Below are 24,660 nucleotides of genomic sequence, written 5' to 3'. Positions count from 1 at the left end.
TTGGCTGGAAAGAAGCTTCGAAGTATCAGAAATTAAAGAGGCTGTTTTTAGCATGGATGGAGACAGGGCTCCTGGGCTAGACGGCTTCCCCTTGTTCTTCTTCAGAAGTGCTGGGATACTGTTAAAGAAGAGGAGGGGAAAAAAGAAATCATTTGGTAAGCTGGGATCAAGTTTGCAAGCCAAAGGAGGAAGAGGGTCTAGGTCTTGGAGTTGGACATCTAAAAGAAAAAAAACACTTCTCTTCTGGGTAAATGGCTGTGGAGATTCCCCATTGAATCCAATGCTCTTTGGACAGTTGCCATCACAAGCAAGTATGGATTAAGCAACAACAGACGGAATAGCAATCTCCTCTTGAACTGGGTAAAGTCTTCAAACCCTTGGAAAGGTATAGTCCCTTCACACCCTTCCTTCTTTTCTTTTGTTAGATATAGAGTGGGGAATGGTTCAAAAATCAAATTCTGGAGAGACCTTTGGTGGGGGAATTCTACCTTAGCAGCCTCCTTCCCTAGACTTTTCAACCTCTCCCTAGATAAAGACTCGAGTGTTTCCTCTTGTATTCCTGACCTTCCTGCTATCAACAATCTAAATTTACAGCTGAGAAGACCCTTAAGGGACCAAGAATTTTCTGATCTTGTGTTCCTCATCCAAGCTATTAAAGAGGTCTATATCTTCCCCCACTCCCTTGATACCCGAGTGTGGACCCTTCACCCAAATCGCGAGTTCTCTTCCAGGTCGCTATTCAAGGCTTTAACCACAGGGAAAGACAGCTCAACATTCCCTTCCAAGAAAATCTGGTGCAGCAACATCCCTTCTAGAGTTTGTTTTTTTATACGGGAAGCCTGCCTTCAAAGAATAAACACTTCTGATCTCCTTCAGAAGAAGACCTTGGGAAGACATTACATTTCTCCTCACACCTGTTGCTTGTGTCTGCAAGATGGAGAAACAGCCGATCACCTTCTTATACACTGTAATTTCACTCAAAAGATCTGGCAGTACTTCTTAAACCTGATAGGCTATCATTGGATTTTCCCAGAACACATTCAAGGCCTTACTCATCAGTGGCAAGGTTATGGTCCAAGCAGAAGAGGCAAAGTCTACTGGCAAACGGTGCTACATGCAGTAATGTGGGGAGTTTGGGAGGAAAGAAACAAGCGCTTATTTGAAAATAAACTCAGATCTCTCGATGAGTTAATTTCAGATATCTTCTATCTCTGTAACTTCTGGGTGGCTAATTCAGAGCTGTTCCAACATCTCTCAAATGATGATCTTAGCAGAAATATTCAAACATTCTTTTTTTCCACACTTCACTCAGACTCGCTTAAGACAACCGGTAGTATTCAGGGATGGTGGGATGATCTAACACTTCAACAGGAGTGCTGCAGGTAATCCAGGTTTGGCTGGAATTGGGGTTATCTTAAGAGATGAAAGAGGTGATATTTTCTGGGTTTTCAGTGGCCCAATTGGATTTACAGATTCAACCAAGGCTGAAGTGCTGGCTGCTTCAACTGGAATCAGAATAGTAAAAAGTTTGGGTATTCAGAATCTCTCCATAGTAGGGGACTCAGAAAATACCACCAAATAGCGAAAGGATATGGATTTGGTCCTTGGAGGTTGAGCCATTACTTGGCAGAAGCAAGGGACTCCTTGAATTGTCTAAATGCAAATCTGTTTTGGATCCCGAGGGAGTTAAATCCTATTGCAGATGGCTTAGCTAAGCTAGGTGCTCACTTAGAAAATCTGTATAGTGACAGAATTCCTCCCTTGTAATCTCTTTGGGGTTCTCCCCTGTTTCGTACATACTCTCATATTCTCTTCTAGTTTAATGAAATTTGGTTAAACCTTTCTCCAAAAAAAAAAAAATCTTAAATAGGTTATTCAGGAAACATGAATCATATGATTTGGTATATGGAATGGTTTCACCAAATATCACCTTAAAATTGTGCTATATAATAGTCAATGATATTAGAATTAATTTTTTCAGTTTAATATTTGGATTCATAGTATGAAGATATATCAGCTGATTTATACATCATTGCCACTCAAAGTAGGTGTTGTTTTGATTATTCTTATAGTGCTTCCAGTATTTTATATTTTTCCATGTCTCTACTTATCTATTTCTGGTTCTACTTGGTTCCTCTTGTTTCCTTGATCAGGAAAACAGCATTCTTGAGTATTTGACAGTGTTACTTAGTAGTCAACTTCACCAGTTATGGAAGATATCCCCGATCCTTGCAGCAGTTGCAATTCCTTCCTGGTATTTCTATGTATTCTTTTGTTTTACGTGATGTTCACTTGGACTGTATACCCGTCTAAACATGGCTCACAATGGCAGTAAATTAAAGATGATCATCTATGGTTGCTTATTCTTGTCTTTTCATCATGGTTTTAAAAGGCTTAAGACTTGAGGCATGAGTTGTACACCTTGAAGGGACACAAACAAAGGCTGCCTCAAGATAATAACGATCAAAAAAGAAAAGCTTAATCCTCAAGGTCCTGGTTTGAGGCCAAGGCCTCTATAGGCATACGCATTGTGCTTAAGGGAATTGGGCTATACAAGGGGTGATCCTCAAATGTTAGTGATCTAGATGTTTTTTAACACAAGAAAATTGTTTATTTCCTTTTAAAGCTTAACACATTTAGGGAGTGTTATTTTGGTTAATTTGACCATATAATATCAAATGGCAACATGATAATGCATGCCTGGTGTCTAAATATTTGTTCAATTTGTATTACTAATTTTTTGAAGAAAGAAGTAAGGTATTGTATTGAAATTATACTATAACGAACAAAAATAACATATATCTGTCCAGTAAGCTCCATGTACAGCCAGTAACTATACGGAGAAGCCTTAATCAAAATACTGATGATGTGGGATATATTTGAAGGAATCTTTTTTTTTTTTTGATAAATGAATGGATTTTATTGACAAAGGATTAAAGCAGTTACAAGCTCCCCTTGGGGGGCATGAGATGCAGCCACACCCTTGAGCCCAAAAACTGAAAGTTGAAATAATAATAAAAAAGGTATTACAACTCAGCCACAAAAAGAAACTTCCTTACAGCCCCCTGTTTAGTCAAGGCATCAGCCATGGCATTGGCTGACCTGCTCACCTACTGTATTCTGATTGTCATATTTCTTGTGAGCCACTTAACTTTCCTTAGTAAATCCATGTATTTCCAAATAGCAGAATCTGGATCCTGTAACCACCCTACCACCACCTTAGAGTCTCCTTCAATACATAGTCTGTTGACACCCAATTGACTTGCAATCTGAATTCCTTGTACAGCAGCTAGTAGTTCAGCTCTAGTAGAGTCTCCTGATCCCAGTGGACCTCAGAACAGAGATAATAAGTTGCCTGCCTCATTTCTCAAGGCCCCACCCACACCTGAGAGCCCTGGATTTCCATGACTGCCTCCATCAAAGTTCAATTTTATGAACCCATTCACAAGTGGAGACTGATCTGAAATACTTCTAGTGCTTCTTGTGGAGCTATTAGCCACTGCCAATCAGTTTCTCCATAGATCATCATAGGTATAAGAGTAAAATAAGTTAAGGGTTCTCAACCAATGTATTGCCCTTGTTAGAATGCACTCCTCTAGTTCTGAGAGACTTCTTTCTTTTTCATTGAAGATTCTGCTGTTCCTTTCTTCCCAGATTGTCCAAAAGGTGGCTGCTCTAACACTCTTCCACATAAATCTCCCCCATTTTGTTGGCCAAATAAATAGAGCTGGATCACAAAATAAGCTTACTTCATGCTGGTAGGTTCTACCTGCATGCAAACAAAGAGAAAATCCAACTCCAAATAACTGCAACCAAAGGACAAGATAGAAACAAGTGAGAGCAAGCCTCCCCACTAACTTTGTACAAAAGGCACCAGTTAGGGGACAGAACAAGAAAGGTCTTCTCTTTTGCAGGTTGTCCAAAGTATTAATCTTTCCATGAAACACATCCCAACAAAAAATAGCAATTTTGGGTGGCACCAGATCAAAAAATATTTGAAGGAATCCTTGGCAGACAACAAAGAATGCAGAGTAGCCATAGCCCAAACCACCACATTATCTAAAGAGCAAAACTTCCTTAAAAAATCCTTCCATTTCTGTCTTTCCACAGAACCCAACACACCATTGTGAGGAAGAGTATTCCAAAGCACCTTGCCCCTACCACTTGAGCCTGGCAGTTTCCAGGAGAGTAATAAATTAGGCAGAGAACTTGGCAGACACCAGCTGGCATTTAGTAGGGAACAGAAGTGACTGAATGGTTTATGAGTGGCATTACTATGAATGAAGAGATGATCAACAGACTCAGATTCCTTGTTACACATGACACAGTTCAGAGAGTCCAGCACCAAACCTCTCTTGATCAGCTGATCTTTAGAGAGACATTTACCATGAGCTGCCATCCAAACCAAGGAGGCCTTTGATGGAATGTGAGGGAGCCATATCTCTTTCCACAGAAAAGCCTGAGAACCACCAAAAGCCGGCTTCTAATAAAAGGACTTAACAGAGAAAATGCCATCACTGGACCATTTCTATAACCCTGAACCTTGATGATTTGGATATGGTTGTTGAGTCTGAAGTAGCTGGAACAATGCTAGCAGGTCTGAAAACTCCCAGTCATTGAGATGTCTCCTAAATTTAGGACACCAAGACCCTGTACTCCCACACCACTCAAACTGATCTGCCACCATCACATCCCTATCCTCAGCTATAAGAAATAGTGAAGGAAAAACCTCCATTAAGGCAGAGCTATTGCACCAAGGGTCTTGCCAGAATCTTATCCTTCTACCGTTCCCTACTTTCAGCCTCACCCCTTGAAAGAAACTAGGATAAATGTTCTCAATCCCTTTCCAGACTGAACGACCAGCAGAAGAGGGAGTAGGCCCAGGATCTCAACCACTATTTCTATTTCCAAACTTCTCCACAATCAGCTGCCTCCACAAGGCTTGGGGTTGAGAATTGAAGAGCCAAAACTACTGTTCAATTTATATTACTACTACTACTACTACCGTAAGTGCATGTGCTATGCACGTCTAGAAGTGATGAAAGAGCAAAACTGAAAAGTCTCTTGTTCAAGTTTTATGTGATTTAACTTATACTGGTTTATGTGTCTACAACTATACATCTCTTGTTCAATGTGTCTCCATGTTTACAAATTTCTATATACCATTTTTTTCTTTTTATTTCTAATTTTTCTTTATAAATACTGTTGAGAATGGTTAGACAGGGGTGTTTTTAGTCTTTTTCTCCTTTCTTATACTCTCTCAGTATTTGGGCACCCAGATAGGGGCCTTCTTGTAATTATTATTTTTTCAAATTATTAAGTAAACTTTTGAGGGTGTGAACAGTGAATAGCACACCTCTAGACACTTGCTCTCTTCTTTCTCTTCTTCTTCTCTTCTCTTCTTTCTTTCTCTCTCTTGAAACCCTAGTTTCTGCAACTTGGTATCAGAGCGGGTAGAAGCATCTGGGAGTTGGTTCTCTGCTGATCTCCTACCCAGAGGCGAATTGTTGATGTCAGATCGTCGCCTGATGACTTAGCAGCCCGTACAGGTGCCGGTGATAGTCTATGAAACCAGCATAGTTTGATTCGCCCTTATTTTAGAAAAAAATTGGTATGACTCTTGTCATTATATGAAGCCTCTATGATTTTTGGTGGATTTTTCAAGGAAAAAATCGCAGAAATTCCAGATCTGATGTCAAGCCATGTACAACAGGTTTAATGATTTTTTTTTTCTGCTGTAAAACCTAGACCATTCAGGTCGTTTTTTCAATTTGGGATTGACGGGAAGTGGCCCCGTAATTTTCTGAGCACTGTGCGATTTTTGGGAGAATTTTTTTCTCCCTCTATTTTGTCACCAACCTAGTTTTTTGGGTCTTCCTTTGGTTCTTAACCGTGTGGTAACCTAGTTTTTGGGTCTGGAACCTCGGTTAAAGTGTTGGGGGTCCCTTTTGGTTGGTGAAAAGGTGCCTTGTTAGAATATGGAATCATTTAAGGATTTTCAGATGGTTCCCGACGTGCTCTTAGGAACTACAGATATTTCCAATGGTATGACAACTACTGTTAAACTGGACGGAGCTAATTTTTTAGAGTGGTCTTAGTCTGCTAAACTTACCATTACTGGGGGGGGGTAAACTGGGATTCATCACAGGAAGGGAAGTGAGGCCGAGTCCTGAAGACCTGAAATTTGCAAGGTGGGAACAGGACAACTCCCTTGTTATCATAGCTGATTTGCTCAATGCAACCTCATATTGCCCGAAATTACATGTTTCTTCCATCTGCCAAGGATATCTAGGATAGGGTAGTTGCTACTTATTCCCAAGTTAACAATACTACTAGTGTATCATCTTTGGAGGGAAGCTAGCAGTATGTGTCAAGGGGAGAGATTTGTTGCTATGTATTTCTCTTCTCTATAGTCTATCTGGGAAGAAATGGATCACTTGAAAGCTCTAGTTTGGAAGGATCCTGAAGATGGTGAGCAGTATCGGAAGTACATAGAGGAGAATAGAGTCTTTGATCTTTTGGCTAGCTTAAACCAAGAGTTTGATTTCACCAGGCAACACATTCTTAATGCAGGTTTTGTCTCTCTTGCTACTGCTTACTCTCTTGTACAAGGGGAAGAAAGCTGAAGAACCACCATGATGCAATCCTTTATGAGTGATCGTTCTACCTTTATGTCATCTCAACCCAAGCAAAATACTAGCAAACATCCCATTGTAGAGAAGGTCGAGGATGTTATTTGTGAGTACTATAAGAAGCCAAGACACACTAAAGAAAGGTGCTGGAAGCTCAATTCTCATATAAAACCGGAGAAATACAAAATTGGGAAGAAGGGCAATGCTTACTTGGCTACAGTTGGTAATGATGCTCAACCCTCGGATGTGCTTGACTCCTCTAGTGTGATGGACAAACTCAGGAATATATTCTTGCAGCTAGAGAAGGGTGGTACATCCTCATCTGTTTTGGATTTAGTAATCTATCTAGTTCATATGCCAAGGCAGGTACTGCACTTGCTTGTTCCACCTCCTTTAGCCCATGGATTGTAGACTCTGGGGTTAGTGCCCATATGACTGGTATGCCTTCACATTTTACCTCATATAAGTTAACCCTGGGGAAGGGCAAGATTATTGTTACTGATGGATCTCAAACCCCAATCTCGGGTCAGGGTGAAGTCAGAATCACTAATAACCTTTCTCTTGACTCTGTTCTACATGTGCCCCAACTACAAAAAAATTTATTGTCAGTTAATTCTCTAACAAAATCCCACAATTGCTTAGTGACATTTTTTTCCACCCATTGTGTTTTTCAGGACCTGAGCACGGGGAAGACGATTGGAAGTGGGCATGAAGTGGATGGAGTCTACCTCCTGGATGGACCTTTAGAGCATGGATTGTCAAGCCGGATCGAGTCTTGTTCCAATGAGAAAATGAGTCTTTTGAAATTATGGCATTGTTGCCTTGGTCATATGTTTGTCAATTTTGTCAAATTTTTTGTTTCCAAACTTGTTTGATTTTGTGTCCAAATTGGATTTTGAATGTGAAGTTTGTCATTTATCCAAACAATGTAGAAACACATTTTGCAAGTAGTAAAAGAAGTAATGTTGCTTTACACTTGATCCATACTGATGTTTGGGGCCCATATGCTGTCCCTTGTATGGGGGGGGTTTACAGATATTTCATTCTCTTCGTTGATGACTACAGTCGGTATACTTGGCTTTATTTGACGAAAAGTAGAGATGAAGTTCCTATGATTGTTCAAAACTTCATGAATATGGTCGAGACAGTTTGAGAAAAGAGTTAAGATAATAAGATCTAACAATGCCTAGTAATACTTTAAACATCACTTGCATAGATTTCTTGAAGACAGGGGCACTATTAACCAAAGTTCATGTAGTCATACTCCACAACAAAATGGGGTGGCTGAAATAAAAAACAAGCATGTGGTTGAGACAGCTGTGTATCTCATTAACAGACTCTCATCAAGGGTCCTTAACCTTCTGTTAGACAGTTTATGTATGCCCTTAGCTTCAATCCGATTTGATGTACTTTTGTTATTTAGTGGAAATAAATAAAGTGCATGTTTGATTCATGTTGTTTGGTTTAATTCTATGCAAAACCCTAAAACTGGACATTCACAGAGATTCATGTTAGTTTTAAATGTTCACAGCCGTTGGATAGGTCTGGGGAGATTTATCCTGCCAAGGCTGATGCTGGTGTGCCACCAAGTGTTGGGATGGCCTGTCTCAGCCATCAGGGTAAGACCTGAGGCACATGCAGTATGGGATTACTTGAATCCTTGAACCGGATCAGATTTCCAGTCTTGCCCTGGACCTTGGAGATAGATGGGCAAAACTGGAAAGTTACACCTGACCCCTAGACTCGATTATGACACTTCACTAGGTGTCGGATCAGGCTGTCTTTGATATACCAATCAGTGAGATCCTTAGCGGGGATCAAAACCTGGGTATGTTGGGGCAGTTTGAGAATTCATCTGAGTGGGTGGTCATAGTGACAGAATCAGCCACTTTGTCGGACAAAGGGTAATGATCGGGAATGCACTCTCTCTGATGGAAACCAAACTGCCGGCAGTTGATTTCAATCGTTGGAATTTTGTTTTGCAAAATTAATATATTTATATATATGTACGGTTTCAAAATGTTTGCAAATGGTTTTAATTCCCGGGATCCATGTGAGAGAGAAGTGCGGCACTGTTCCTTGCAGCCGAGGGAGAGGTCCTCTCTTGTCGGGCAGTGCTTGATCATTAAGGGCCGAGAGGTTAAGTGTAAGACCATTTAGGATAATGCCTGATGGGCTAATCTTGCACCTGCCCACAGTCCCTGGGTTTTTATAAGATGGCTTGGCCCAGGGACCACTTAATGTAAGTGTTGGGCCCATAGGGTCCATATGATGGACTCAAGGGGTTCATTGAGTTTTTCAGTGAATTCGGCTGGGCCGAACCCATGTGGCTGGTGTGTAGATCAATGCTTGGGTCCCACGCCATACAAAGAAGCCCAACTGGGCAGCAGATTGGAAAGTAATTAGACACTGAACACTTAATGGGCCAAAAGCCCATTTCGAGGTGGGCTGATATGATCACCCATCCATGGGGCGAATCTGAGAATAAAGTTAGTAAAAGGATTGGGCCTTTAGCCTTATCCACTATTAGAGACCAAATTCAAATTAGATTTGAATCTGGTAACCTCCTGATAAGATCAGGAGTAAGCTAACTTTATCTGCAGATAGGATTAAGATATTCCCCTATCCAAATACTGATTTGGATTGGGATGACTCCTCATTAGGAGGTTTCTTAATCAAGAAGAAAGGAGGAGAAACCCTAACCAAAAAGAGAGAGAAATCATCATATTTCGAACCAACCTTTTGAAGAGATATAGGATATCTCCTGCGATTGAGAGAGGATCTCATTCATACTCCAGAAAAGAAGAAGAAACAGTTCAGCCTTTTCGTTTTTGGAGTTCTCCTGCCGCCGCCATCTGCCTTTGCAAGATTAGATCTTTGCAGAAAAAGAAAGTCAAGAAATCTGTTCTTGACATCAGTCTTGCAAGAAAGACTGAAAAGGATTCAGTGTTTAGTACTTCCAGAGGATTCTTGTGAAGGATCCAGTGTGTAGGACGCACCCTGCTGGTTCTGTTCCATCCACAACTGTGTCATCTTCAGCAGGAACGGATCTTGGTGCATTCTTTGGGCGTGAACACCAACTTTGGGAGATACTGCTTCTCCGGATCAGGTATATTCCTCCCATTTATTTTTGGTACAGATCTGGTTTGATTATGGTTCAAGTAGGATCCTTGAATATTGTATTCTAAATTTAGGGAATATGATTCCCAGTTGGGAGAAGGTAGGAAATTTTTGAAATTCGCCCACCCATTCCGCAATCTTTATGGCGTCCATTGGATGGATCCTACCATTCTTTCACCTTCATTCTCCCCATCAACTACTCTTCCCTGATGAACCTCCTTTTAATCTACCCCTTAAGGTCATTGGCTGTGTTTGTTTTGTTCATGATATGAGTCCTTCCTAGCACAAGTTTGATCCTAAATCAGTTAAGTGTGTATTCCTTGGTTACTCTCCAGTCCAGAAAGGCTATAGATTCTTTAGTTCTCTCTGGCAAGAGATATGTCTCTAAGGATGTTACCTTTTTGGAATCTTCTTCCTTTTTTCAGTCACCCCATCCTTCTCTTTAGGGTCGAATGCAAGTGAAGATTGAACTCCCTTCTGCCTTCCTGTTCCTACCTCTATTCCTCCTTCTCTTGTGTATCGACCTCGGTTCTAGCAGTAGTTTTTCATCAGACACAGTAAGAGGGTGGCTCTTGAAGCAGAATGCCCATCACAATCTAATTCCCCAGACTAAGGTAATCTTGAACCTCTTGACAATCCTATTATTGATTCTGACCTTGATCTTCCTATTACCATTCGAAAAGGGAAGAGGACATGTAGCAAGTATCCTATCACTAACTATGTGTCTTATGATGCTCTTTCACCTTCCTATTGTGCTATATTTTTGCTATCTCTTCTGTTTCCATCCCTTGCATTGTTTTAGAGGCAATGCAGTGCCTCCATTGGAAGGAAGCTATGAACCAAGAAATGGAGGCCCTAATAAAGAACCGGACTTGGGAGGTTGTTCCTTGCCCTAAAGATAAGATTCCTGTTGGATGTAAGTGGGCTTATACTGTTAAGCACAAGGCAGATGACTCAATTGAAAGATACAAAGCTCGGCTTGTAGCCAAAGGATACACTCAGACTTATGGCATTGATTATTTGGAAACCTTTGCTCTAGTTGCTAAAATGAACTCTATTTGTGTGATCATGTCTCTTGCCGCTCATTACTCGTGGCCTTTATATTAAATGGATGTAAAGAACACCTTCCTTAATGGGGACTTACAAGAGGAAGTGTATATGGACTTACCACCTGGGGTAAGTTTTCCTAACAGTGATGGAAAAGTGTGCCGCTTGAAGAAGTCTTGTATGGGATAAAACAATCTCCAAGAGCATGGTTTGACAGGTTCAGGAATGCCATCTTAAAGGTTGGTTTTTCTCAATCTCGGGCTGACCACACCTTATTTATTAAAAGAGTTGATGGTAGAGTAACAATGTTGATGACATTGTTGTGATAGGTGATGATATCACAGGTATCTCTCAATTAAAGTTATTCCTTACTTCTGAATTTGAGATTAAGGACCTTGGTGATCTCTAATACTTTCTTGGCATTGAAGTTGCAAGTTGAACTCTATTAAAGGAGAAGTTCTTCCAGATAGGGGGTATATCAGAGATTGGTAGGACGCCTTTTGTATCTTTGTTTGACTAGACCTGCCATTTCGTATGCTGTTGGAGTGGCTAGCCAATATATGCATGAACCAGGACATCTCATATTCAGGCAGTTAATAGAATTTTAGCCTACCTGAAAGGATGCCCTGGTAAAGGGATGTTGTATTCCAACCATGGCCATCTAAAGATTGAGGCTCACATAGATGCTGATTGGGCAGGGTCCATCGATGATAGAAGATCTACATCTTGTTATTGTGCCTCAGTTGGAGGCAATGTGGTTTCCTAGAGAAGTAAGAAACAATCTGTGGTTGCTCGTTCTAGTGTTGAGGCAGAGTACAGGGCAATGGCTCATGGTGTGTTTGAACTACTCTGGTTGAAGACCTTATTGATTGAGATGGGCATCCAAGCAGATGTTCCAATGAGACTATATTGTGACAATCAAACAGCCATAAATATTGCTCACAATCCTGTCCAACATGATCGTACAAAGCATATTGAGGTGGATAGACACTTTATTAGAGAAAGAATTGCTAGCGGAGAGATTTGCCTTCCTTTTGTAAGGTCAGAAAACCAACTAGCTGATTGCCTCACTAAAGGTGTTCACCATCCAAAATTTGCTAAGAACCTTGCCAAGCTGGGCATGATTGACATATATGCTTAGCTTGAGGGGGAGTGTTGAGAATGGTTAGACATGGGTGTTTTTGGTCTTTTTCTCCTTTCTTATACTCTCTCAGTATTTGGGCACCCAGATAGGGGCCTTCTTGTAATTATTATTTTTTTTAAATTATAAATTTTTGAGGGTGTGAACAGTGAATAACACACACCTCTCGACGCTTGCTCTCTTCTTTCTCTTCTTCTTCTCTTCTCTTCTCTTCTTTCTTTCTCTCTCTTGAAACCCTAGTTTCTGCAACTAATAGTAATTTGCCAAATTTTACTTTCCTATATACTTAATATTTTAGTTTATGTTTGTTCTTTATAAATTATAATCTTTTAATGTGTCCATATGTTTGTTCAATTTGTATGTACCCATTTATTTTGTTACTTGTCAATTATTTCTTTCTAATTTTCTAATTTATACAATGATTTTTGTAGTTTCTGTTTTTTCTTTGTAGTTTATTATGGTTTATTTCTCTCTATGTGTTAATTTAAACATTACATTCAGTTGGCTTTATTTCATAGTTGAAGGTGGTGATATATGGGTTTGCAGGTCACCCTTGTTCAAATTGTATTTGAGTGAAATAGAGTCACAACTGAAAGAAAGTTCTTCCACCATTAGGTATTAGATATTGTTTTTCCCTTTGTAGTGGCAGTTAGAGCATGCATGTAATGTTTTTGGTATAAGATTTTAAATTTATTCTCATTGGTTGGTTGTTTTTTCTTGGCATATAGATGCTGTACTTGCATTCAGGATGGTAAAGAGCACAAAGAATGTATGCTCTCTCTCTCTCTCTCTACATATATATATATACATGTATATGTATATTTGTATCTATGTATATCCATTTTCTAAATAAAGAAGCATGCAGGGCTTATCTGTACATTTCAGACCATTCATTTGATGGGGGATCTTTGGGTGGGCTGCATCTTCATTTTCCCTGTTCATGTCAGATGGGTTCTATGCAATAGTTTTATTTAAAGAAACCCGAGAGAAAAGAGGAAGTAAAAAGGGGAAGAGGAAATGATGAAAGAAAAATAGAAATTGATAGAAAAACTTTGAAAGAAAAATAGAAATTGATAGAAAAACTTTGAAAGAAAAATAGAAATTGATAGAAAAACTTTGAAAGAAAAATAGAGATTTTCACATGGTATTCATTGATCTGGAAAAGCATATGGTGGAGTCTCTAAAGAGATAATATGGTGGGTTTTGGAAAAGAAAGGAAGGTTTTTTTTTTTTAAATTTGAAATAGGTGGATGAACCTTAATCTTCTAAATTTTATTTCTTGGTGAAGTAAGAAGAAAATAGCGGTGGCTTGTTGTAGTATTGAAGCAAAGTAGAGATAGAGAGCTACGGTTCATGGATTTTTAGACATGTAGTGGCTTCTTTCCTTGCAGAATTGAATATGAAAATCAATTTTACTATATTGTTCTAATAAAAAAATCTATTAATGTTACTTATAATCCCATTTAGCATAATAGGACAAAACATATTAAATATAGATCATCATTTATTCAAGAACAAATGATCTTAGGAAAGCTTTGCTTATTACATTAGATCAGTAGTTGGCCAATGTATTTACAAAGAGTTATTAGATCAAAGCTAGGTTATAATGTAGGCAAAATGGGCATAATTAACATCCATGTTCAGCTTGAGGGGGAGTTTGAGAGGTTTATGTTTATTTTCAGTTTTGTGGTTATGGGTTTATTTGTCTCATCTTATTTGAATTTTTTATATTTATTATACTTGAGGTCATCCAGGGGTATAATGGTCATATCTGTATTGTTTCTCTTAGATATAAATAAAGGGGACTGCAAGTGCCTACCTATGTTCTTTCAATTCTTTATAAAATCATTGCTAAGATGCTATCATTGAGGATTAAGGTTGCTTTACCCTCTATTATCTTTCCAAATCAGGGTGTTTTTGTACAAGGTAGACAAATCACCAATCGAATTTTGATTGCAAATGAATGTGTAGAGGACTTTAGAAGAGAAAGAAAGAAAGGCTTCATTTGCAAGTTGGACTTGGTGAAAGCTTATGATATGGTAGATTGGTCCTTTTTGTTGGAAGTATTAAGGAGTTTTGGCTTCGGAGAGAGATGGTGTAAGTGGATAAGAGGGTGTAGAGAGATTGGGATGAATGGGCCCTAGCATCTATTTTTATGTTCAAGTAGTATGTTATTTATTTTGTATGTTAATGGGACTGTCTTTATGGGCTTGTTAACCTCTTTTATAAGTTCTTGCTTAGTTGGCCACCCACTTAAGGGCAGACTTGTAATTAACCTAGTTAATGAAGATTAATAAAAGAATTAGTGAAGGGTGAGAGGAGATTATCGAACTCCTCCTTCTTTCTCCCTTCTCCATTTTCTTCTTCTTTTCTCTTATAATCTGAAATATTTTATTGTTCTTTTATTGGATTGAATCACATCTTAGTATCAAAGTCAGTCTTCCTCTTTTGGTTTTGTTTTCTTTTCCCATACACCCTTCGATTAGAAGAGTGTATGGAGAGATAAGTTGTTGATTATTCAAAGAACTTTTTTGCCTAGTTGGTTGAGGGTTTGTTGAGTCAGAATCTGGTTGTAGATTGCCAAGAAAGTGGGGCTGCTAATATTTTTCCCAAAACCCTAGCCGATTAGAGAGTTTCCAGTTACAGGTTTAAGAGACTGTTTGGGTGTGGCACTCAAGGCTTGGAGGGCTCCTTTTGATCTCCTTGAGTGTGTGGTTACAGTTGGAAGAGGTTTGGGAAGCTCTGGTAAGAGTGGCTACTTCTCTCTTTCTTCTCGGAAGCTAGGTGCAGTGAAACCCTAGTTTTGGGACCTTTAGGTGTTGAGCTGACCTTAGTTAGGTCTTTAAAGATTGAAAACCTTGTTTTTTTTTATTTTCGTTTGGTCAATGGAGCAATTTGGAAGTGAGATGAAACAAATCCCGGTGTTGGGGGTTGGTCCAGTATATTCCCTTTTGACAGGAGTGACTACAATCAAATTGGATGGAACAAATTGTTTGTCTTGGGCACAATCTATAAAGATTTTTGTCTGTAGTAGAGCTGTAGAGGTAAACTGGGGTTTCTCACGGGCAGTAAGGAGAAATCGACAGAGATTGATCCTACATATGAGAAGTGGATGCATGAGAACTACACTGTGATTGGATGGTTAGTCAATTCTATGCAGCCTCACATAAGTCAACATTATCTCTAGATGACTTTTGCTAAGGAGATTTGGGATAGTGTTACAGAAAAACATTCTCAAAAATTGAATGTTGCAAGGTGGACCCCCCCTTCGAATTTGCAAAGCCTATTCACATTTATGCCATTTCGGCCAACAAAAAGGGCCAAGTTTATGTGGAGGTGTATGAGGGCTGCAGTTTGTTGGACTATTTGGGAGGAGAGAAATTCACGAATATTTACAAATAAGGAGAGAAGTTTGGAAGCAATGCTAGAGGTCATCCTCATTAGGGTTATACATTGGCTGAAAACCTTGGCTCTGTTTGCAGAATTCTCAGTTGATGAGCTGCAAAGAAAGTGGAAGGAGATAGCAGAACTTGTTCCAATGAGGAAGGCCTCAAATGTTTGTTGGATCCCCCCACCCCATGGCTTTGTTAAATTGAACTTTGATGGCAGCAGCTTGGGCAATCCAGGGCCATTTGAAATAGGAGTAGTAAGAATGAACAAGGGAATCTGTTAGCTATGTATTCTGGATCTTTGAGAGCTGAGATTCTTGCAGCTCTTGAAGGGGTACAAAGAATCAAGGATATGCATATTAACAAGCTGATCATAGAAGGAGATTCTGAAGTGGTGGTAAGCTGGCTGAAAGAGGATAGTCTTAGACTTTGGAATTACAGTAATGAAAAGAGGAAATTCAAGTGGTTGACTAAGTACATGGAAATCCAATACAAATGGGTAAAAAGAAGTGTGAATGGCAGATGGTCTAGCTAGACAAGGGGTGAACAGACATTCTATTTTTTGGGTTGTCTTGTAATTTTTGTTCTTTTGATGTTTAATGGTTGTTCTTGGGAGCTAAGATTGTTTAGCCCCCTTGCCCTTTAATTTTCTCATATTTTTAATATTAATTCAATCCACAATTATTGATAAAAAAAATTGAATGTTGCAAGGGCCTACAAGTTGAGGAATGATGTGAAAAATCTGAAACAAGCGGAGAAGAGTGTAGCTATCTACTACTCAATGTTGAAGTCACTATGGTAGGAGATTGATGTTATGGAAACAATGGTATGGGAGAGCACCAAGAATGCAGAGACATTTAGAAAATTTGTGGAACGAAACATGGTGTTTGAGTTTTTTATAGGACTCAACCTGGAGTTCGACATTACTAGGTAGGATATTCTGGTCAAAGATGAGGTCACTCTTGCTCAGGCATATGCTATGGTAAGTAGTGAGGAGAGTAGGCGGTAGGTACAGTTACAGGGTCCAACTATAGAACACTTTGCACATGATGGAATAAAGCCAAAGGGTTTGACTGAGAAGAAAGAAGTGATATGTGAATACTGCAAGAAACCACGACATACTAAGGACACTTGTTGGAAAATTCATCCAAATCTTCTCTCGGACAGGTTTCAGAATAACATCAATAACAGTAATTTTAAGAAGAATGGTCAAGACTGGAAAGCCTAAGAATGCTAATGTTGCCATAGTGCCTGAAGGAGGGAATAGGGAAAGTGAAGAAAAATAAGTTCTAGAGCAACTGGTAGCAGTAAAGCAGAATTTGAAAAGTATGGGAGGTTACTGAATCACTTGGAAACCACTATCTCAGCATTCAACCCTTCTGACAACACCTCATCATCTGCATTTGCTCACTCAGGTACACATGCTTCTACAAATCATGCTACTGTTTCAGGTAACCATAAAATCCCTTGGATTATTGATTCTGGTGCATGAGACCATATGACCAGTTTATCTAACCTCTTTTGCTAATATCAACTCCTCTCTGGTAGAGAGAAGATATCCCTTGCTGATGGGTCTCTTGCTTCCATCTCTGGCAAAGGGGATATCAAGGCCTCTGACACCCTTGTCTTATCCTTTGTTTTTCATGTCCCCAAACTTAAAACCAACCTTTTATCTGTTAGTAGCTTGACTAAATCCATGAACTGTAGCATAACCTTTTTTCTACCCATTGTGTTTTTCAGGACTTAACATCTCAGAGGACGATTAGGAGTGGCCATGAGGCGAATGAAATGTACTTGCTGGACTGATAGGAGTCTTGGACCACCTAATGGAGTAGCCTTGGAGTTTGTTTTGTCATAGTCTTTTGATAGAGTCATGTTATGTCATTTACGGTTTGATCATTTACCTTTTTCTGCTTTGAGTCATTTGTTTCCCGATATGTTTAAGGGAATGTCTTTATCGAGTCTTCATTGTGAGTTATGTGAACTTGCAAACATTGTAGACATTCTTATTCAGTAAGCAATAAAAGATCTATTTCTCCTTTTCATATTGTGCACTCTGATGTGTGGGGGCCATATCATTTGCCTACTATGGGGGGTCACAAGTATTTTATCCTCTTTATTGATGATTATTCTCATTATACTTGGATTTATCTCATGAAATCCTGGGATGAAGTTCCAACCATTGTGCAAAAGCTTCATGAACTTATTCTTACTCAGTTTAGTACTTGGATCAAAATATTCCACTCTGATAATGCTAAGGAATATTTGGAGAAGAACCTTTCATCATACTTTGAGACCTTTGGGGTTATTCATCAGAGTTATTTTTCCTACACTCCACAACAGAATGGAGTGGCGGAAAGGAAGAACTGTCATGTAGTTCTTATCAAATTTTGGGGGAATGTTGTTCTTACTGCCACATGTTTGATTAATCATATGCCTTCTTGGGTTATGGGTTTTAAAACCCCATTTAGCCTTCTCTTTCCGGATGAGGATCTCTTTTCTCTTCCTCTCCAAGTTTTTGGGTGCACATGCTATGTACATGTTCATAATCATCAGAGATATTGTTGTTTTGATCCGGTTTATGACACCTATTTTGTCTCTAAGGATGTCACATTTGCTAAGTCTACTCCTTTCTTTGGTGTTTCTCTTGAGGGGGAGCATTCTGAGGAGCCATTTGCTATGTCCCCAATTGTTCCTCTTCCAGTTCCCTTTAAGTCCTTTATTGAGTCATCTTCCTCTGTTGCTTCTCCTTCCAATGGGTCTACCTCTCATGTTCCTACTCCTCTTCCTCCAGATCATCCTCTTAGTTTTCTCTCACATCCCATTGTCCAAAGGTGGTACCAAAGACAAAGATTTAGGCATGGGCAAGTTTGTTTCCACTCCTTCAACAGAGCCTCTAGCATCTCCCATCAATTTTGAGGTAACAACTCAGCCTTCACCTGACCCTTCTGCTACCTTCCTAGACCTTGACCTTCCTATTGCCCTTCGCAAAGGCAAGCGGAGGTGTACAATACATTGTATCTCCAAACACCTATCCTATAGCCTTATCCCTTCCCTATTACTCTTTTCTTGCCTTTGTTTCTACCCATGTGATTCCCAAGTCTGTACTGGAAGCCCTATCCAAACCTGAATGGAGGGATGCTATGATGACTGAACTAGATGCTTTGCATAAGAACCATGCCTGGGATATTGTGGATTTGCCTAAAGGGAAGGAATCAGTGAGCTATAAATGAGTGTTGCTAAAGGCTAGATTGGTTGCTAAAGGCTACACTCAGATGTATGGTATTGATTACCTTGAGACTTTTGCTCTTGTGGCTAAGATGACTTCAGTTCGAGTTTTGTTGTCTCTAGCTGCTACTTTTGATTGGCCTCTCCACCAGTTTGATGTTAAAAATGCTTGTTTGAATGGAGACCTACATGAAGAGATCTATATGTTTTTGCCTCCAGGGGTGTATGGAAAGGAAATGCAAGGGAGGGTGTGTAAAGTGCAGAAATCCATTTATCTTCTCAAATAGTCTCCCCGAGCATGATTTAAGAGATTCAGAGCTGCCCTTGTCTCTTGGTTATACACAAACTCAATCTGACCATACTTTGTTTTTGAAAAGAAGTAACTCCTTGGTAACTTTTTTGATTGTTTATGTTGATGACATTGTGGTTACGAGTAAAGACACCCAGGAAGTGATTAGGCTCAAAAGATTTCTTAACTCTGAATTTGAGATCAAGGATTTGGGGGATCTCAGATATTTCTTAGGAATTGAAGTTGCTTAATCTAAGGATGGTATCTTCATTTCTCAACACAAGTATGTTCTTGACCTCCTTGCAGAGACTGGTAAACTTGGTGCTAAACCGGCTTCCACCCCTATAGACCTCAATAATAAGTTCTCTTCTACTGATGGTGAATTGTTGTCTGGTAGGGGAGTGTTTCAGAGACTGTTAGGAAAGTTGTTATTATCTCTGCATGACTCGGCCAGATATTTCCTATGCAATGAGTGTTATTAGCCAGTTTATGCATTCTCCCAGAGATACACATTTGGTTGCTATTAGAAAGTTTTGTGTTACTTGAAAGGCACTCCATGGAAAGGTATTTTGTTTGCCAACTGCCAAGCATGGACACACAAAGTTGGAGGCATACACTGATGGTCTGATGCTGATTGGGCCGGATGTATTGATGATAGGAGATCCACCTCAGGATATTGTGCTTTGGTGGCAAGGAACATTGTTTCATGGAGGAGTAAGAAACAGTCTGTAGTAGCTAGATTCTCAGCTGAAGCAGAGTACAGGGCAATGGCAAGTGTTAGAATTATTGCGGCTGAGATCACTTTTGGAAGAGTTGGGTGTTGACTATGAAAAGTTAATGATGCTATACTGTGACAATTAAGCAGCTATCAACATTGCATATAATCCTGTTCAACATGACAAAACTAAGCACATAGAGGTTGATAGACATTTTATACAGGAGAGAGTTGCTTCATGGGAAGTTTGTTTGCCATTTATCTCTTCAGAAGAGCAGTTGGTGGATGTTTTGACCAAAGGTGTTCCAAAAGGGAAGTTGTCACACTATATAAGCAAGTTGGGCATGATTGACATCTATGCTTAGCTTGAGGGGGAGTGTAGAGAGACTGGGCCAAATCGGCCCTAGCATTTGTTTTTATGTTTAAGTAGTATGCTATTTATTTTGTATGTTAATGGGCCTGTTAACCTCTTTTATAAGTTCTTTTAAAGTTCTTGCTTAGTTGGCCACCCACTTAAGGGCAGACTTGTAATTAACCTAGTTAATGAAGATTAATAAAATAATTAGTGAAGGGTGAGAGGAGATTATCGAACTCCTCCTTTCTCCCTTCTTCTTCTTTTCTCCTATAATCTGAAATATTTTACTGCTCTTTTATTGGACTGAATCACATCTGAGGGTGTGTAAGGACATGCCATTACTCCTTGCTAATTAATGGAACAATAGTGGATTTCTTTCTGGCCCTAAGGGGAGTTAGGCAAGGAGGCCCTCTTTCTCCTTTTTTCTTTACTCTAATTTCTCTTTTCTCTTTTCTCAAGAACTAGTGAGGGGTTGGAAGGTTGGACGTGGTAGAGTTCCAATTACACACTTGCAATTTGCAGACGATAACTCGTTATTTTGTGAAGGAGGAAATAGAGATTGGGTCAGAAACCTTAAGTTGACAATCCAGTTGTTTAAGTTTATCTCCAATTTGAAGGTGAACTTTGACAAAAGTTGCATAGTAGGTGTTAATATGGAAAAAGGGGAAATGATGGAGCATGCTAGCATTTTGGGCCGTGAAGTGTCACAATGGCCTATGAGATATGTGGGACTACCCTTGGGAGACAATTCAAAAAGGAGTTGTTTTTGGGATCCGGTGGTGGAAGGATTAGCTAAGAGGCTTGTTGCTTGGAAGAAGAATTATCTGTCTTTAGGGGGAAGGATTACATTAATAAGGGCCACATTGGCTAATCTGCTCTTGTATTTCATGTCTGTTTTCAAGATGCCGGTGAATATTAGGACATTGGAAAAACTGATGAGGGATTTTTTGTGGGAACCAGGGGAGAATAAAAAGGATCATAGGGTGTGCTGGAAATTGGTGAGTAGAAGCAAGAGGTTTGTAAGCTTAGGTTTAGGCAATTTGTAGAAGAGGAACGGGGCTTTATTAGGTAAGTGGCTTTGGAGACTACCAAAAGAGAAGCTTTGGGCTAAAATAGTGGTAGGGATACATGGGCTTGCAGCTGATGGTTGGGATGCTGGATTACTGACTGCGGCTACTAGAGCTTCCCCTTGGAAGGCCATCCATTCTATCCTCCTGTCCTTCTTTACCTTTTGTCAGGTATGTGACCTATATTCTGGAAATCTCATAATATTTTAGGAACAGGTGTGGGTGGGTAACCCCTCTTTGAAAGACAAATTCCTTTCTGTTTTTGATATGTCAAGATATAAAGATAAGCCTGTGTTTTCTTTCATGCTTCCTTCAAACTTGCTGAGGGGTGTTGAATGGGATCTAGGGTTGAGAAGGGGGTGGGGTGAGGGATTCCGAATTGAATGCTATTTTGGATCTGATTAATATCCTTGATGGGGTATACTTTAACTTCTCAAAACCTGATAGCCGAATTTGGACCCCTTCCCCTTCAGGTGTCTACTCACGTGCCTCCTTTTTTGGAGCTTTAACACAAAATGCTGACTCTTTGGGGCCACCTTTTCCCGTTAAGGAGGCATGGGGTAAGCCCATCCCTCCAAGAGTTGGGGGTTTTTGTTGGGAAACCTTTCTGGAAAGAATCAATACCTGCGATTTAATCCAAAGGAAAAGAACAAATTGGTGTTTATCCCCTCAGTGCTGTGTTATGTGTAAGGCTAATGGAGAATCCTGCTTTCATTTATTAATCTCCTGCCCGTTTGCATCTTCTATTTGGGATTGGTTTTTCTCATTGTTTGGGTGTAGGTGGTGTCCTCCGACGAATGTGCAAATCTTGTTTGCTTCTAACTTCTTTAGGTGGCCAATGAAAAGAGGAAGAATGTTATGGAGATGTGTGAGGGCGGCCGTTAGCTGGTCCATTTGGGAAGAAAGGAATGCAAGACTATTTTCCGGTAAGGACTAGTGAGGCTGTCAAAGAAACATTCATGGTGAGAGTGATACATTGGGTAAAATCTTTGGAGATGTTTGATGCTTGTTCAACTAGTGATCTCCTGAATAGTTGGTCTAGTGAGGAAGTGGCCAATTCCGAGTACCATAAGTTCACTACAAGCCCTATTTGGTCTCCATCGTTGAATGGGTTTATATAAAATTAAACTTTGATGGAAGCAGTGCAGGTAATCCAGGCCCCTCTGGTATTGGAGGGGTTTTTAGAGATGGGGAAGGCAGAATTGTTGACCTTTTCTCGGTTCTAATTGGAGTAGGTGATTCTTTAAGGGTCGAGGTGCTAGCTGTCATGGAGGGACTGCAAAAGGCAAAGGACATGAATTTAAGGAAGCTGCTTATAGAAGACGATTTTAAGCTGGTACTGGAGTGGCTGCAAAAGGAAGGACAAGGATTTTGGGTTTTTAATAATGAAAAGAAAAGGTTTAAGTGGTTGGCACAAAATATGGAAGTGAAATTTAATTGGGTAAAGAAAAAAATTGCAAATGGGTTTGCTGATGTACTGGCAAGGCAAGGGGTGGGAAGGAGTCAATTGTTTTGGGCTCAATTGTAATAGATAATCTCTATATGTAGAGTTAAGAAGTTTAGCTCGCCTATTCTTGTAACTGTTTATTAATTTTAATGAAATTCTGTTATTGATAAAAAATGCTAACTTGCATTTGCCAACTTGTGTATTTCCAGGTGAACTTGCTGAAAGGATTTGGTGTCTTCACGTGTTTCACATTCGTGGTTCACATCTAATGTTTCACTCTTGTAATGATCAACTGTTTAGATTCCCAGCATGTCCTATGTGAGAAGTCTAGGTGTTTTTGCTTTTTATTTAAAGGTTCTATGATCCATTATTAAAACATTTATTGACATTTTGTTCCTCAATTCTGGCCAGTAATGTTTCCCTTTGTATATGCTAAATATTAACTCATCATGTTGACTTGATATATGGTTGTTATTTCTTTATTTATTTGGGGTGGGGACTGGGGAGGAGGGGGTTTTGGAGCATCGTATTGACCTTTCTCAAATTCCTATGCAACCTTCGCCAGTGAGTTGATGTCTAATTATTTTACTTTCCATGATATCTATCTTTAGTCTCTTTCTCTCTTCTAAGTAGCATTACTAACTATATCTGAGGAACGACACTGCAATAATCATTTTGCAAAGTTTCTCAAGGTCAACAGCCAAATGTTACATACAGCACCTCTCCAAGAGAACACCTCCATACTCACAAGCTATGTATGATGCAGGCATTAAGTCATGATCCACCAAGCAACTCTGGACTGTGGTCTGCGGGAGAGTTTCGTCCTACTTTTGTCTTTCTTATACTTCCGCGTGGAGAATTTTCTTCAAGCATCTACAAAAGTTGGACGGTCACTAAGATTAATATTGGTAACTTTTTGATAGCCAATCGAAATTTAAAGTTTCTTTCCAATCACCGTCGATGTTACTTAACTAGGACAAGTCATCTTTTATCCACTCACCAACGTGAAACACCGAGACTGGAAGCCAAACAATGAAACAAATTGCATGGGGTGTAGTACATTCTCTTCTCACTTCCAGCCAATGGGAGACTGACAGCCTGTAACAGGTGTGGTACCTCTTATGTGATAGTGATGCCTGAATATGACGTCTCATTGGCCATTGTCATTGCGAAGCAATATAAACAATGTTCGCGGAAATGTCACAAACTCAGCTGAGGGAGGAGCTACTGATAAGGGTATCCACTCCAGTATAGGAAGCATGAAGAGAACTCAAATTATGAGGTGTGGAAAGAGAATAGTTGCTAAAATTTCCGTGGTTATTCTTGTAGCTGCTCGAAGAAGGGCATCACTGGATTGGTGGCATGAATCAGATGTATCGAGGCAATTAGTTTGCTGGTTCAAGTCACAATGGAAGCAAGCAAAGAGATGGCGAAGGGAAGGCTCGCGGTTCAGCTATGATATTCACAGCTATTCTCAGAACTTTGATGATGGCTTTCTTGATGATTGTCACTCCCCATGTGTTCCATGATTTACCAATTCCTTTCTCTTTTTTCATTAGATGTATCAGTCAATTCGTTTGAATATCTACCACTTTGATGATGGTTTCCTTGCGGATTACAATTTACAACCAGCTTATCTGATTAGTTTTTATCTCTGCATCTCTAGGAATGATGAAAAAAATTGCAAATGAGTAGCATTATTTTTACATGGATATATGTATCATCTTTTTTCTACTTATGGAGCATAATAGATGATCATAATTCTTATTAGTTATTTTTGCACTCCCAAATGCCCATTATCTTTACAGCATAGCTAAGGTGGTGCTTGGATTGGCATTTCTGTTGCTTTTGTTCTGGGTCCCCTACCACTCGCTCACTAGCCCATCAAGTTATCAACATCAAGATTCGTTACTTTTAACTCAAGTAATTCACAATCTCTAGGGTTGCAAAGATGGCCCAAGTTCAATCCCAGTGGCATCCTTCATATTGAGCACACAAAGGGTTCAAGCTTCAAACCCTACCTCACATCCCGCCCACACCCTCCTGTTTACAATGGAATCAATACACCTTGATCAGGCTCTTTTCTTTTCCCGTCCATGTTTCTGGTAAACTTCTATTTGATAATTTAACAGTGGAATTACTCAACGTTGAAAATTGCCCCATATTACTGCAACCTGTTTACTTTCATCTGGTGTTCGCATCCGAAATCTAGTATTCATCCAACCTACCA

The 24,660-nt window shown here is 39.6% G+C and overlaps 1 protein-coding gene across 8 annotated transcripts in view; it reads left to right on the top strand.

Moving 5' to 3' along the window:
- LOC104602787 (fanconi anemia group F protein (FANCF)) overlaps window positions 1–24,204 on the top strand; it is a 39,850-nt gene extending 15,646 nt beyond the window's left edge. Inside the window, exons 6-10 of one of the 8 annotated variants that reach the window (XR_736113.2) lie at window positions 2,154–2,254; window positions 12,487–12,555; window positions 12,669–12,709; window positions 22,640–22,994; window positions 23,197–24,204. Coding sequence is in view for 7 of the 8 variants with exons in the window: in XM_010266599.2 (XP_010264901.1) it covers window positions 2,154–2,254; window positions 12,487–12,555; window positions 12,669–12,709; window positions 22,640–22,752 (324 nt within the window). In the remaining variant the exon portion in view is untranslated. Of the gene's footprint in view, window positions 1–2,153; window positions 2,255–7,306; window positions 7,448–12,486; window positions 12,556–12,668; window positions 12,710–22,639 lie in introns of those variants that run through there. The other 7 variants (XM_010266600.2, XM_010266599.2, XM_010266604.2 and 4 more) reach the window with 7 other exon arrangements.
- Window positions 24,205–24,660: the final 456 nt, after the last annotated feature.

This window comes from Nelumbo nucifera, chromosome 1 (assembly GCF_055504915.1).
Source record: "Nelumbo nucifera cultivar China Antique chromosome 1, China Antique-T2T, whole genome shotgun sequence".
In the NCBI taxonomy this organism is placed as follows: domain Eukaryota; kingdom Viridiplantae; phylum Streptophyta; class Magnoliopsida; order Proteales; family Nelumbonaceae; genus Nelumbo; species Nelumbo nucifera.
This window is presented reverse-complemented; position numbering and strand designations above follow the sequence as displayed.